The sequence below is a fragment of the Hyperoodon ampullatus genome (assembly GCF_949752795.1).
Source record: "Hyperoodon ampullatus genome assembly, chromosome: 1".
In the NCBI taxonomy this organism is placed as follows: domain Eukaryota; kingdom Metazoa; phylum Chordata; class Mammalia; order Artiodactyla; family Ziphiidae; genus Hyperoodon; species Hyperoodon ampullatus.
In genome coordinates, this window is record NC_136914.1 from 11,724,815 (window position 1) to 11,740,345 (window position 15,531).

The 15,531-nt window shown below is 35.5% G+C and overlaps 1 protein-coding gene across 9 annotated transcripts in view; it reads left to right on the top strand.

The window, feature by feature from the left end:
* Positions 1–15,531, top strand: part of INPP4B (inositol polyphosphate-4-phosphatase type II B) — a gene marked incomplete at both ends in the record, with an annotated part of 346,425 nt that overhangs the window by 204,571 nt on the left and 126,323 nt on the right. For all 9 annotated transcript variants that reach the window (XM_079705832.1, XM_079705833.1, XM_079705837.1 and 6 more), the window contains one exon: positions 9,874–10,051. In XM_079705832.1, coding sequence (XP_079561958.1) covers positions 9,874–10,051 — 178 coding nt within the window. The remainder of the gene's footprint in view (positions 1–9,873; positions 10,052–15,531) is intronic.

Here is a 15,531-nt window from a genome sequence, read left to right on the forward strand (position 1 = left end):
GCTGTCTAGGAAGACTCCCAGGCTTCTGTGCAGCACACCTGTGCAGGGTGGTGCCATTCACTGCACCTTGGCTTAGGAACTCCAGCAACATAGAGCGGCTGGGAGAAAGAGAGAGAGGCAGAGAGACAGAGAGAGAGACAGAGAGACAGAAGGGACAGATAGACAGACAGACAGAATAAGAGAGAGAGAGAGAAGGGTTAAAGGATGGGAACCAAATCTGAAGGACCCTTGTTTGCTGTGTCAAGTCCTGGCTTCTCATCCTATAGGCTAGGCTAGGCTAAGAGGACTCACTGACAGGTTCTTATCTGGGTATTAACATGATCAGAGGCGCATTTTGAGTTACCATGTGGAGAGAACTAAGGGCACACAATTAGGCTATTATAATAGTGCTGGTGAGAGGAGATGGGTGAGCATGGAGTTGAAGAAGATTTAAGGAAATTTTTACAGGATTTAAATCCAATTGGATGAGGACTTGAGGGACTGAGCAGGGTTAAAGGACTCAGGCTTCTGGTTAATATAACTGGGTAAATGGAAAATTCACGAGGAAAGGGAATACAGGAAATACACCATGTGTTTACCATCTTTACTTAATAAGATCAGTTGTCTATATTTAATATGAAAAGAAGTTTTGGGAAACAAGAAATTTATTTGAGTCTGCCTTTTTTTTGCATTAAAGAATCGTTTAGATCTTGGAACTTACAGGGAATCTCAGATTACAAATTCCCCTATTTATTTTGTCCATGAGAATAATGAGTTTCAAAGACTGAATCGCCCATACAGCTAATAACAGAGCTGGAAAATCAGACTTCAGTGCCCAGTCTCAAGGTCTTCTATATGCATTCATCCTCATACAATCAATAGATTTTAAACACGAAATGTGTACGCTGTTAATGAATGAGTGATGTTAGTTTACGGATAACCTTTCTAAGAATTGATTTTTGCTACCGACCAGATAGAAATTTTTTAAAAGTTGATGCATTTGACCCTTTCTGGGCCTTTATGAGAATATAATTTTCAAAGTAAATTACTTTATCTGTACTACAAAAAAGAATGAATGAATTGATGTGGTAATTTTCACTCAGATCAGTTACTATTTTAATCTGCTAAAGAAAATAGTCAGTAAAATATTTTTAAGACTCTGGCCTTATTGATTCTCTATCTACAGCTTTCCTAAATACACTCCAGGAAAACCACTTATTTAGGAATTATATATAATAAAAATAATTTTTAAAAAAGAAAATATTTCAGGTATTCAGAGATTCTATTCATAATGGTAAAATTTTAGAAACGTCTTGAATGAATGATTAAGCAAGCTTATTGTGCATCACTAAAGTGGAACACTATGTAGTCATTTTAATTAGTATGTGGATTATGAGGTATCTAGAGGTGTGTATAAAAAGGTACTTGTAACAAAACAAGAAATTATGTATACACAGAGGACAGGTATTGGTGAATGTTTTGGAAAGGATAACAAGTTAACTTAGAGTGGTAGAGGTAGATACAGAGTTCTATTTCCTTTAGGACTTTCTTTTTGGTTTTCTATCTCTCCTAGTTGTAGAATAATAGAAATGTCTTTGTAAAACCCTTTTGCCCCTTCTACTTCCAGAAAATATGGAAAACTAGGTATCATGAAAAAAAATCTCCCACAACAAAATGCCTAGGAAATTTGGATGCAATGTGACATCCTTTTACATTGCTCTTAAATGAAGGTCTGAGCTCTCGGGAATGTAAAGAGCTATAGTACTGAGTGGTTAGTAACCGAACCCTGGAACTATGGCTACCTGGGCGATTTTTGCATATATTAACAATATAGAGCCTTAGATTTGCAAGGACTTGTGGGAAACAGCTATTTATCCCCCTTTTTCTTCTTCTCTGCTACCATCCCTGGCTGTAGCATTTAGAGGACAAGCATCATCACACTCATCCCGTGATTATCTTGCTGGCTAACTCCAGCCTTTTGCTTTTCTCCGTGCATTGACTGAGTAGCAGTCGTTAAATATTTGTTGCAAGCAATTTATGGTGAGATGATTTTCAAATTCTTTCTTATGTTTAATCTGTGTTATAAAATAGAATCATACATCTTCTCTAATGAGCTTTGTTTTAATTAGAAGATGATAACTTCTTCAATTATATTTTGTTTTAATATTTATATGCTGTACCTACCATTATTTTACTAAATAAAAGATGTTTCCTGTGTTAGTTATGGGATTGTAATTTTTTCAAATCTCAAATGGATCAATACCATGTTCATAAAATAGTAAAACACAGTTAAGAATTCAAACTGTGTATTAATAAAGACCTGCATTTGAATCCTGATTCTACCATTTATAGTAGTTGTATGTTCTAGATCAAGTTACTTAACCTACTGAGTCTTCAACTCCTAAATCTATATAATGGAATAATATTTGTTGTTCAGAGAGTTGTTCACATGACTAAATAAAATAATCCCTGAAAATAAATTAGCATAATTCTAGGCCCATATTATAGATCCAATAATTATTAGCTATTAAAATGAGAGAGAGAGAGAGAGAGAGACTTGGATTATTAGTGTAAATTCTACAGTATAAATTATTGGCTTTTTTAGAGACCCTCCATAAAAATATCAGATTTAACAGGGAAAAAAATGAAATGGGTCCTAAATATACCTTCTGTTTCCCTGTATTCTTATCCCAGAATCATAATCACCAGCACTACAATATCATATGCTGGGAACACTTGCTTGTTTCCTGCAGCTTTATTGAGGTATAATTGACAAATAAAAGTTTTATATATTCAAGGTGTATAACTTGATGTTTAGATATATGTATACATTATGAAATAAGCATCACAACCAAGCTAATCAGCCTATCCATCATCTCACATAGTTACCATTAATACGTCATTGTTAGTCACCAGGCTGTACATTAGATCTCCAGAACATATACATCTTGAGTAAATGAAACTTTGTACCTCTTGACCAATATCTCCCCATTTCCCATGCCCCCAGACCCTGGGAACCAGCATTCTACTCTCTACTTGTGTAGAATAATGTACAATTGACCTATTTTTTTAAGTGTATGGTTCAGTGAATGTTAGTTAATTTATAGAGTTATGTGATCCTCATCACAAGCCAATTTTAGGACATTTCCATCACCTCTGAAAATATCCCTCAAGCCTATTTGCAGTCAGGGGAACATTTACCTTGCAGTGTATTTGGGAATGGTTTCTATTTTTAGACCTTATCTTACTCTGTACTTTAATTAGATGTGTGAATGAATAAGGTCCAGGATAGAGTTGAGAAATTTTTTGGATGGGAGGGAATCAGGGGACCTGGTTTGGGTGTTACTCCATCACATCTGCACAGAGGAGTGAGCATGAAAATACCAGAAGCCAAACTAGGCAGAAATAGATCTACCAGATTCTTGGAAGTTGGCAGAGGAAATCAGGGCAAGTGAAACCAAGGATAAATGGGAATAGGCCATGGAAGGAAGTGAAAACTAATTGGACTTTGTCATATAATAGTGTCTGGGAACCTTTTGTTAGAGCAAGAATAGGATGAAGGAAAGGATTATATATATATATATATATATATATATATATATATATATATATATATATATATTAGTTCTAAAGGTCAAAAAATCGCAGATAAGAACTTTCAAACTGAAAAGTGGGATGATGATAGGAGACAGTGTGACCAGAGCCAATAGGGAAATTTCCTTTGAGGGAAAGTTGAGCCGAAATGAAATGAATTTTAGGTTTTTCCCCTTTAATTAGCATTACCTGTCACAGAGCTAATAAACAAGAGAGTCAAGCTTTGTTCAAAATGCTGATTCTAAAATTTCCAAGAAACCAATATTTTTAGAAAGAGTAGTTTCTGAGACAAACATAAATTTAATTTTAGATTAATTAACTAAGTAATTAACTCAATTTATACAAGTGAAATCCATAGGAGGTAAACAAAACAAATATTGGTTTCCTTTAAGTTATTTTTTCTAAGCCACACTTCTAAGCAAAAAAAAAAAAAGAGAGAGGAGACATGGGGGAAAGCAGAGCTGTATGTTTTTTTACCTTCTGCAAATTCATGAAGCACATTGTTAAACCCTGTGAAGCCAGAAGGGTGTATTCAAGTGCACGAAGCTGTAAATTTTCATTTATTATCCACATGGTTTTCTTCTCAGAACTGAAAGCACATCTGTCCCTCCCTCTGAATTCAAGAAATCATTTTTTTTTTTACAAGTAGTGCTTGAGTAGGGGGAAAAAAAAAGAAGTGGAGATAGTCCTTAGATTTTTCTCCAGAGGTTTATTTCTGCTATGGAGTGAGGCACATCACTCCATAGCATTTTTTCCTGAGCTCATCAACCCTAATCTGCCCATGTCCCATCTCCCTCTGTTTTCCTTCCCTTTCCCCTCCTTCCTCCCCATCATCTCTCATCTGTATTTTTCCATGACTCCATTTGCCAAAATAGTAGCTTGGTTGAGCAAATGGGTTAAGGAGTGGCCTGGGAGAAGGAAGGCACACATAAATGGTGGAGCAAGTCCTTGGATTTGGGGTGTGGGCAGGGGACCAAGAAAGCACTGCTTTATTTCTCTCTCCTTACCTGCTTCCCACCCCCATTCAACTAAGCACAAGTCAAGGATTTCAATGTCTCAGAGTATGGGCGGAGGTGGGAGACCAGTTTGAGGCTACTGTAATAATCCTGGCAGTAGATGTTGGTGGCTTGCACCAACATGGTTGCAGTGAGTGTGGAAATCTGTGGTTGGATTCTGCATATGTTTGGGAAAAAAAGGGCAGAATTTTCTGAAAATTGGGCAAAAATTAGGAGAGGAAGAGAAGAGACATTGGCCACATCAAATGAGCTTGGTGTGAACTATGATGTGGAAGAGGGTAGAGAGAGCTGGTTGTAGAGAATGGGGAGCAGATCAGGAGCTCAGTTTGGAACAAGATAAGTTGGAACTGTCAAGAGGAGAGCTTTTGCTTTTAATGGAGTTCAGGGAAAAGTCTAGGCTGGAGATGAAGAAATTCGAAAATCATTAGCATAACTGAGGTTTTTAAACCACAAGATTAAATGAGAGTACTTAGGAAGGACATGAAAATAAAAGAAAGGAACACTAGAGGAGAAATAAGGAGGACCAGCAAGAAGTGACTGAGGTGGGATATACACACAAGAACATATATCATTGTTTTAATCATATTTTGGTTATCAATTAGAGTTTATGAATATGAATATTATTTCACTATGTGAAATATCTCAAAAATGATACCTCTAGTAGTAACAATATGCACATGAACATATGAGTATGGCTATGTGTATATGCTAATTAACTGGATATTAAATAATTTAAATAAATATATATTAAAGTGTATATATAGACATACATATATACTTTCATTCACCATCAATATAAAAATATTATGACAATAATTTCAATTTTTATTATCTGTGATTTGCTATATTATTTATCTCCTATAAAATATTCTTTGTCGGGGCTTCCCTGGTGGCACAGTGGTTGAGAGTCTGCCTGCCGATGCAGGGGACACGGGTTCATGCCCCGGTCAGGGAAGATCCCACATGCTGCGGAGCAGCTAGGCCTGTGAGCCATGGCCGCTGAGCCTGCATGAAAAATATTCTTTGTCCAAGCAAATATTTTGTCTTTCTTCTGCTTTTGCCTGATTGATAGTTGATTCAAGTGTTTGGGTTCAGTTTAAGTTTCAGACCACTATAAAACAGTTTAGCAATATTCTTTTTATCTCAATAATTAAATTATACTCATAACTTTCTATTTAAGAAGCTCTAACTGTTCAAACATATGACATGTTTAAAGAGTAAGGCACTGAATACACAGATGAAATTTATGTATACTTAAAATTATTTTGTGGGTGGTGTTTTTTTTTTTTTTTCCATACCATACTGTTTCATCCTGTACACCAACATTGGCTCTTATTGTGGAAAATGAATCTTTCAGCCTCCGTAGGTAAGATGCTCATCATTAAAAGGCTTAACCAGGAGAGCCAATGCCTGCTACATAACTCTTCTCAAATAGAAACTGACTCAGGAACAGGGGGCCAGGAGTTATGATTAGGTCCCATGATGGTGATTGAAGAATGTATTGGGGAAGGAGAAGAAGAGGGTGGAGAGTATATTGGGAGGGAAAAGATGAAAGGATGATTGGGCAACACTGGTAATGAGAAGTGAACCAAAGCAATTTGTGCTGAATATAAAGATGAGGTACAACAGAAACAGACTCATAGACCTAGAGAACAGACTTGTAGTTGCCAAGGCAGAAGTGGGGTGGGGGAGGGATGGAGTGGGAGTTTGAGGTTAACAGATGCAAATTAGTATATATAGAATGGGTAAAAAACAAGGTCCTACTGTAGAGCACAGGAACTATATTCAATATACTGTAATAAACCATAAGGGAAAAGAGTATGAAAAAGAATATACATATGTGTAACTGAATCACTTTGCTGTACAGCAGAAATTAACACAACATTGTAGATCAACTATACTTCAATTTAAATAAATAAATAAATAGATGACTAATAATGCACAGAATTGTAAAAAAAAAAAAAAAAAAAGACGGAGTGCAAAAGTAGCCTTATAGAAGGCATTATGAAAATGAGAATGAGTTAAGAATAAGAACCTTAGAATAAGGAACCTTTATCGGAGTCATTGTGTAGCGTGATCAGAGGTGTAGAGGGCAACTCACAGTCAAAACAGTGGCAGAGGGTATTTCTAAAAGTACTCAGCTGTCCACCTGCATCAGGATTTCCTGAGATGCTTGTTACGAAGACTACAACCTACTACAGCAGAATCTCTTGGTGTTGCCAGGGCACCTGCAGCCTTTATTAAAAATACCCAGGCCCTGACCTCATCCCCGAGTGAATCTTATGCCTATTAAAATTTGAGCACCACTGAACTAGGGTGTAAGGAAAGAAGATGTAAGAAATAAATCTTGGCAGTGTATTTCCTCCAATGGAGAGGAGACTCGGGGAATTTGCAGAGTAGGAAATATGTATAAAAAATTAATGAAAATAGATAATTGTCAGGAATAAAGTAACACTGAACTGCCAGGGAAGTACGATGTGAATCCAGAAGGAAGGTAAAAAAGAGGAGTCAAAAAGAGGGCATAGGAGTGAACATGTGAGAGGCCAGGAATGACACACTCAGAAAGAGGACAGATCTGTGGAGAGAAGGAGGGAAGACCACACTGGCCTTGAGAGCTCTAGCTTTCCCAGAGCTAAGCCATGGGAGGCCTCTCCATCCCCATAAGATGAAACCAGAAAGCAAATTATAATAACAGAAGAGCAGATCAGTGAAAAGGGACCACAGAGCAGCCCTCACAGGCTGCTTTCTGTGTCTAGTCCTTAGTAAGTCCTATTCTCAGCTGTAAAAAGTGCTGGGTGTTAAATATCATCCCCACCCTGGTGACACATCAATATCTTTATTCAGTTATTTTTTATTGAAGTATAATTAATTTACAATGTTGTGTTAGTTTCAGGTGTACAGCAAAGTGATTCAGTTACACACACACACACACATATATTCTTTTTCATATTCTTTTCCCTTGTAGGTTATTACAAAATACTGAGTATAGTTCCCTGTGCTATACAGTAGGTCCTTGCTGATTATCTATTTTGTATATAGTAGTGTGTATATGCCCGTATCTTTAGATAATCATTTTCTTTGCGGAAATAACATGGAGTTGTTTGATTTACTAATGACTGCAGTGGATTGGATTTTGTATCCAGTCTGAGCACAGATGATTAGGGGGACATCTCAGTTCATGATTTTTGTTAAAGGCCTCAGCACAGTCCCACAGGAGATCAGATGAGCCAGGAAGAGACAGAGATAATTGGCCTGGAGTATTGTTTTCTTTCTCCTCCTCGCCATTGTTACTTGTCATTTGCTTCAGTTTGCCTTAAAATAAGTGGTATGTTTTATTTTTAAGCTCCTGCTTCTGAAATTTAAAAAAATCTACAAGTACAGAATTAAGAGTGAGTTCTCATCAGTGTCACAGGATAGCAATGTGTTTCTTAGCTTTTAGACACCTGTATCCCTCATTCATCAACTTCTTGTCCTATCTCCTGAATAGTCCAAGCACCAAGGTCATTTTTTTAAATAATTGTGAAAAAATACATAAAATAATAGAAATATTTATTATATTGTCTCCCTGAAGAAACCAGTACTTTGCCCTGAAAATCATTAGTGTCAAGGCAAGGGGAGAGTGCTTTCTAGATGTTAATGTGTCTTATTGGATGCTAATATTTCAAAATAAGAAATGGAATTATGACAATGTTAATAATTTAGCTGGTAAATATAAAGAAAATATTCAGTAAATACTCATCACAGGTTACAAGGTGAAACCCAGCAAAGGGCTTATGTGCCCACGGGTCAGAAAGCCAAACTCTGACAGCAAAGTGAAGATTTATTGCAGGGCACCAAGCAAGGGAGGGGGAGGCAAGCCTCAGGTCCACTCCAACTTGGTCTTTGAGTTGCAGATTTTTTTAAAGGGGGGAAAAAAAGGGGCCGGGATTAATCATCCTCTTGTGATAGTCCTTAATCCTTAATCATAGTTTCGGGAGTCAGGATAACTGGTTTATGATTCTCAGACCGGGTGGCCATGGCTTGGGGTCCTGTTAGCTCATCCTGCCCTGGAGAAACAAACTGAGTTTGTAAGTTAATGATGATATCAACAACAGCAAATTTAGTCATCTGACTGGTCGATGAACACAAGATTGAGGTCAGAGGAGACAAGAAAGGGAATAAAGTTTTGGATAGAGACTTTAATCATAAATTATAATTGATTAATAATTAATCATAAACAAAGTTCTCGGTAAGGGACCTTTGTTTTGGGAGACTTGGTTTCAAAGATACTATGAAAAAAGCATTGATGATTGGATATAAAGGGATATAACCAAGTGTTGCACCCACTATGTAAATGCACCATCCATGGCCACTCTCTTCTTTTTCTTTGGCTGATGTTTTGCTGTTTTACTTCTTTCCCTGCTGGAATGCCTCCTTTGTTTTTCCTAATAAAACTGGCCAAAGACTCCCTCATTCCGTGGAATTCTTACATCCGTAACATGCTTGACCAACTCCTAAATGATGACTATAAAAGTCAGTCATTCTTTCATTTGTAATCAATTTTAGGTATTTTTACAAGTCAAATGAGAAACCACAGGGCAAGAAAAAAGGTGATGAAAAAGATAGCATAATGGAATTTTTATGCCATCCTGTCCCTTTTCTATCCAATAAAATTCTCCATATGCCCACTTGGCATTAATTTATATTCTCCCCATTTCTCAGCTATTAAAATTTATGCCCCCTGCCCTAAGTATCATGGGGAAAAATATACACAGTAATTATTAAATGCTTGCTCTGTGTCAGGCATTTCACATGAATGATGACCAATCTTACCCACCTCTTAGAACTGTTTGCATAATTATTCCCATTTTCCTGATGAGGAAGCTAAAGGCTGCCCAAGAACACCCAGCTAGTAAGTGGTAGAGCCAGGATCTATATTCATATTGGCCTAAATATAAAGGCTCATACTTTTCTCTCTGTACTGTGTGACCTCAAGTTCACTAATAATTATTAATAATATTAATACTAATTTGTTTTGAATACTAATACTTGACATATGTAATCATGAAGAATCTTCCTAGTGATTGAGCAAGGACTGGATTTATTTCACCTAGTCTTACAAAATATCTTGGTCATTTGACTTTAAGCACTCTTTGGATATCATAAAAATCTCTTAGAATAGTTCTTATCTGTTCAGTAGGAAGTAATGCTATTTGGAGTTCTGTTTATCATTTGCCATCTGGTACTAAGTGCTGAAAAGTCTTTCTGCTCATTGTGTAACTTGCCTTTATCTTTGTTGTTGCAGTACTGGATACCAGTTTATTTACTATTCACCTGAAAACACAGCCAAAGCAAAAGAAGTTCTCAGCAACATCAATCAACTACAACCTCTTATAGCAACCCATGCAGACCTACTGCTTAATTCTGCAAGCCAGCATTCTCCAGACAGCTTGAAGAATTCTTTAAAGATGCTTTCAGAAAAAGTAAGATCCAAATCATCACTGCAGTGGGGAAAATGAAATACCCAAATCCCCTTTGGTACTGCTTTCTGCATACATTGCCTTTCATAACATCTGGAAATGTAAAATAGACTAGGTTAAAAAAGTAAGCTTCAAAGTATTGCCACAGGATCAAAATCAATTGGCCTCATTCTCTTTTCAAATTTTACTGAACATTAATTTTTTTTTCCTAGTAGGAAATGAAACCTATTACTGGTTGAGGTATATTTTCTCTTTTCCTTGACATCTTTCATTTTCTTTGGTTCCTGGTTGTGTTAAATTAGATTTTGAAAATTATTTTCTCTGGTGATCACCTAATTTTTATGCATATGAAATATGCATATGAAATATTTCAGTCAGAATGTCACTTCATTTGAGAGCAGAACTTTGATGTGGATCCTTATCAGTGAAATAGGGTAATTCCTCTGCCTCAGTTTACTTTCTGCAACATTATCAACTGGGAGAAGGTTCTAAAAATTTCTAAAAGTATTAGTTATTGTTTGAAATGTAGTAGGACCTAGGTCTTAATTTTTCCAAAGGTGACTTACATTTGTGTATGTAAAGAGGAATGGTAGTCTGGCATGGGGCAAATACTCAGCATCAATTTCCATAATGAATTAAGGCATCTGAATGATATGGAGAACCAAGATAGAAAAAGTCAAATTGTTCACAATTTTCTCTTTACCTCTGTTTCTCAGCAATTTAATACCTGTGTTTCTTTCTTTTTTTTAATATTTACTCTGCTGGAGTACATTTTGCTTCTTGGATCTGTAGTTTCATTGTTTCATCAAATTTTGAAAATTTTGGTCATCATTTCTGCAAATATTTTTCTGTCCCCTTCTTTTTATTCTAGGACTCTAATTATATGTATGTTAGATTTCTTGGTATAGTTCTGTAAGTCATTCATGCTCTTTTTTATCATTTTCAGTTATTTTTCTCTTTATGCTTCATTTAATTATTTTCTAATACTATGTTTGCAAATTCACTATCTATTCTTCTGAAGTGACCAATCTGCTAATCCCACCCAGTGCATATTTTTATTTCAGAAATTATATTTCACCTTTCTTTGAGTTCTATGTGATTCTTTTTTTAATTTTCCTTTTTTTCTCCTCATCCTTTTTATATGTTTCTTTGCTTTCATAAGTGAGCATATTTATTTGTTTATTATTATTATTTTTTAATTTATTTATTTTATTTACTTATTTTTGTCTGCATTGGGTCTTCGTTACTGTGCGCGGGCTTTCTCTAGTTGCAGTGAGCAGGGGCTGCTCTTCATTGCGGGGCATGGGCTTCTCATTGCGGTGGCTTCTATTGTTGCAGAGCACAGGCTTTAGGCACGTGGGCTTCAGTAGTTGTGGCTCGCAGGCTCCAGAGCGCAGGCTCAGTAGTTGTGGCACACGGGCTTAGTTGCTCCGCGGCATGTGGGATCTTCCCGGACCAGGGCTCAAACCTGTGTCCCCTGCATTGGCAGGCGGATTCTTAACCTCTGTGCCACCAAGGAAGCCCATGTGAGCATATTTATAAGTGCCATGTTAAGGTTCTTATCTACTAACTGCATCATCTCTCTCATTTCTGGGTCTGTTTCTATTGCTTAATTTTTCTTCTAGTTACAGGTTATATTTTCCTGCTTCTTTGCATGCTTGGTATATGCTTGTTGAATGCCGGGGGCATTTTGAGTTTACATTCTTGTTGCTATATTTTATTGTATTCTTTTAAAAAATGTTGGGTTTTGTTTTGTTATGAAGTTAAGTTACTTCACACCAGAAGGACTCAGTAAGATCATTTCAAACCTTATTTTTAAGCCTTCTTAGAGTGAATCAAGAGCAGCCTTTAATCTAGGACTAAGTTAGTCCCACTACTAGGACCATGCCCTTCTGAGGGCTCTATGCAGTGCTCTATGTGTGACAAAGTCTTCTCACTCTGCTGGTCAGGAGATAAACCATTCCGAGTCCTGTATGACCACCAGGACTTATTTTGTATGCTTATTTCTCACACTTATCTCCCTGGATTTTGATAGTTTATTCACATGCGTATGCAAATCAGTACTCAGGTAAAGATTTTAAAGCACCCATTTACAGATGTCCAAGGCTCTTTCTGTATGCAGCTCCCTCCTTTTTGGTACTCTGCTCTGCAAATTTTAGTCATCTTGGCTTTTTCTGAACTCCACTTTCTGTCTCCTCAACTTGAGAAGTTGCTGTTTGGCTTCTCCCTCTTTGTGCTGCAGCCTGGAACTGCCTCCAGGAATAAACTAGGCAATTATAAGGTCACATAGTTTGTCATCTTCCTATGCTGCCTATTTTCCAATGCCTAAAAACCATTATTTTATACATTTTGTCTAGCTGTCTTTTTGTCATTTGAGAGGATCCATATTACCCTACCATGGCCAGAAACAGAAGTTCTAATTCCATGTATTTTATGTATAAGTATCATTCTTAATATTATTTTACTTTCTTACCTTTATTTTCCTTGTTTTTAATATTCTAATAAACACAGTTTTGTTTTTATATAACAGTATTTATTCCACCAATTAAATACTTACCATATGAGGGAGACTATGAAAAGGAGAAACATAAGTTCTAATCCTGAAATTTCACCTACATTTACACTAGTTACTTTCAAGTTCCCTTAGAATTTAGTATGTATGTATGTGTGTATATGTAGACATATACTTTCACCAGCTGTAAAAAACAAATGAAAACTCACTGAATTCTTCTACTCAATTTGGGATTGAGAAAGAGTAGTGGAAGTGAATAAACAATAAGAAATTCCTTCTCAGTACCTAAGTAAGCAACATAGTCAATGTTCTGTATATAATATATATCTTCAACTTCTTAGCATACTGACTTTCTGGCATTGTTATTAAGGAAAACGGAACATTTCTTAAGAAAATCCTGAGTTAAGTTTTAGAATGGAATGCTTGTTTCTTTCTTTGAATACAGCAGAATGCTTTGGTATACTATGTTAAGGTTGAAAAGATACTAGGAATTGGAAGGTGTTGGGTTTTCTCAAATATATTGTGAGCAAAGCCTCTAATATTTGTGACCAAATCCTTTTTCGTTGTTGTTTACCATTTCACAACTGCTGTATTGTGAAATAGTCCATGCTTTTAATTTCTTAGACTGTAAAATTAATACTGTGTAGTATTTGTCATACAGCATTGAGTACAATACCACACACAATTAGGTGCTCAATACTGCTTTGTGATGAGCATAATAATAATGACTTTCTAAACAAGGTCTATCAATCTCTATGGAGTGGAAACTATGATGGGCATTTGAAACTAATGTCACACATATATCTGAGTAATGAGATACATGCCTACATTTGTGTCCTTACGTTTTCATTTTGAATTTCTTTACGTTACTTTTCTCTTTCTCTCTCTCTCCTTTTTTTTTTTTTTTGTCAGAGTATTGTATAATTTTAGTCTAGAAGAAAGGAAAATGCATTTTTTTTATCCCACTCTATTATTAACCTTTCATATCTTATGTTAAAAATTTGGCTTATGCTTTGTTTTCTCTGTTGGGATTAGTTATGTAAAGTCGGAGTTTGTCTTTTGCTATAAACCTACATCATAACATTAAATAATTCTTTAATATTTTCATAAACATATGCAGCAAATCCAGTTATCCTTCAGAAGATTCTTTTTTTAAGAACTATTTTTAAAAAATAGAACAACTTAATTGAGGTTGTACACATTAGGATATGAAAAATTTATAGTAAATTTTATTGTGAAATTTCAGTTATGTCCTATGGATGAGTTCCTAAAAAAACAACTCAAGAACTTATTTTCCAAACATGTCAGTTCAGATTCATTAAAAGAAACAAGGGGACTATCAATGAAGAAAAGATCTATTCTCTAATCCACAGTGTGCAAGTCCCTGATCTTAAACATGAAATGATTTTAAGTTAAATCTTGCTAATATTAAATTACACTAAAATTTAAGATGCCACTAAAATGATTTATCTTTTATGCTAGATTCATGGATCATAGTTTATTTTAAACCATGAGCTAGTAACTGTCTTCATACACTATGCAAAACTGTTAACTTAGATACTTCTTTGAAATTCTGGGCATGAATTCTTAAAGAAATGCATGGCTTGCAAATTTAACTTTAAAAAATCCTCATGATTTCGAGTGTTGACAGATTTCTTAGTAGACGAAGCTTGTCTACTCAGTAACAAACAAACAAACAAAAAAAACATAGGGAAAAAAGTTGGAGCAATGCTGAATTAAAGGAGGAGAAAATACATGCCCTGCCACGCTCCCAAATCACTGCAGCAATATGTGAAAGATGTATGAAATGACAAATTCCTGTCCAAGGCACAGGAAGAATATAAATACTGCTCTGAAATCACCACAGTGATGTTCTATTTGCTAGAATCTTCTGTTTAGGTGAACCCAGGAAAACCTCACCTCACCTACAAATCCAAAAAAAGAAATGAACCAAAAAGAAATTCTATTATTTTACTGTATGCAACACCCTCCTCTTTTTTTTCCTTTTTCTTAGCCATAACATATTCATTGACTATTAGACATATTCATTGACTATTAGAATACTTAAGTATTGTTGAGAAGTTTGTCTAACAATTTTTTTTTTAATTTTTAAAAAAGGAAATATCAAAACATATATTGCATGGAGGATACCAGAAAGGGTTTCCATTCTGGAGTCAACCAGACCTGGGTCTGAGCCCTAGTTTTGTTTGAATCCTGGGTTGACTTTAGTTGCATGACTTTGCACATTTTTTAAACTTCTCTGAGCTTCAATCTTTTGCTTTGTGAAATGGAGATAACATGGACCCACAGTTTGAAGGTTAAGTGAAATAACCTAAGTCACTAGCAAAATATTTGACAACATAGGTAATTGTAAAATTTGGGTCAATTTTTTCCTCCCTTTTCTTGACGGAGATACCTGTTCTGGCATGGAAGGAAGGTTGCATTTTGAACTGGAAGTCTTGGGGTTTGATTTTTCACTTTTTAATTTATTAGACAATTCACTTGACCTTTCTGAATATATATTAGCTAATTTTTTCTGAAAATATATACTGGTTATATCCTATGAGAAAAAATATGTGAAAATGTAGACTTTAAAATGTTAAATAAGGGCAAGGTATTATTATTATTATAAATTAACATATCTGAGTCAAAAATATATACAGATATAGTATTCAGGTTTCTATGAAGCTGTTCTTCAGGGACTCAAAGAACTACGCTATTATCTTATTCTAAAATGTTACCGTGAAAATTGTCTTTGGTCAGTTTCTTCAAGAGCATATTCATTGGAAGTATCTCATAATAAATTTCAAGATGTCCTCAGAATGCAGAGGTTACGAACGAGTGTACTGGAATTGAACTCCAGGATACTTGACTTTGCATTTCTATTCAAGCTGCAACCAGAAAAAAAAAAGAAAGAAAAAAAAGGGCACATGTGCAGAGGAACACAAATGAGAATTGTAAAAGACTTCTT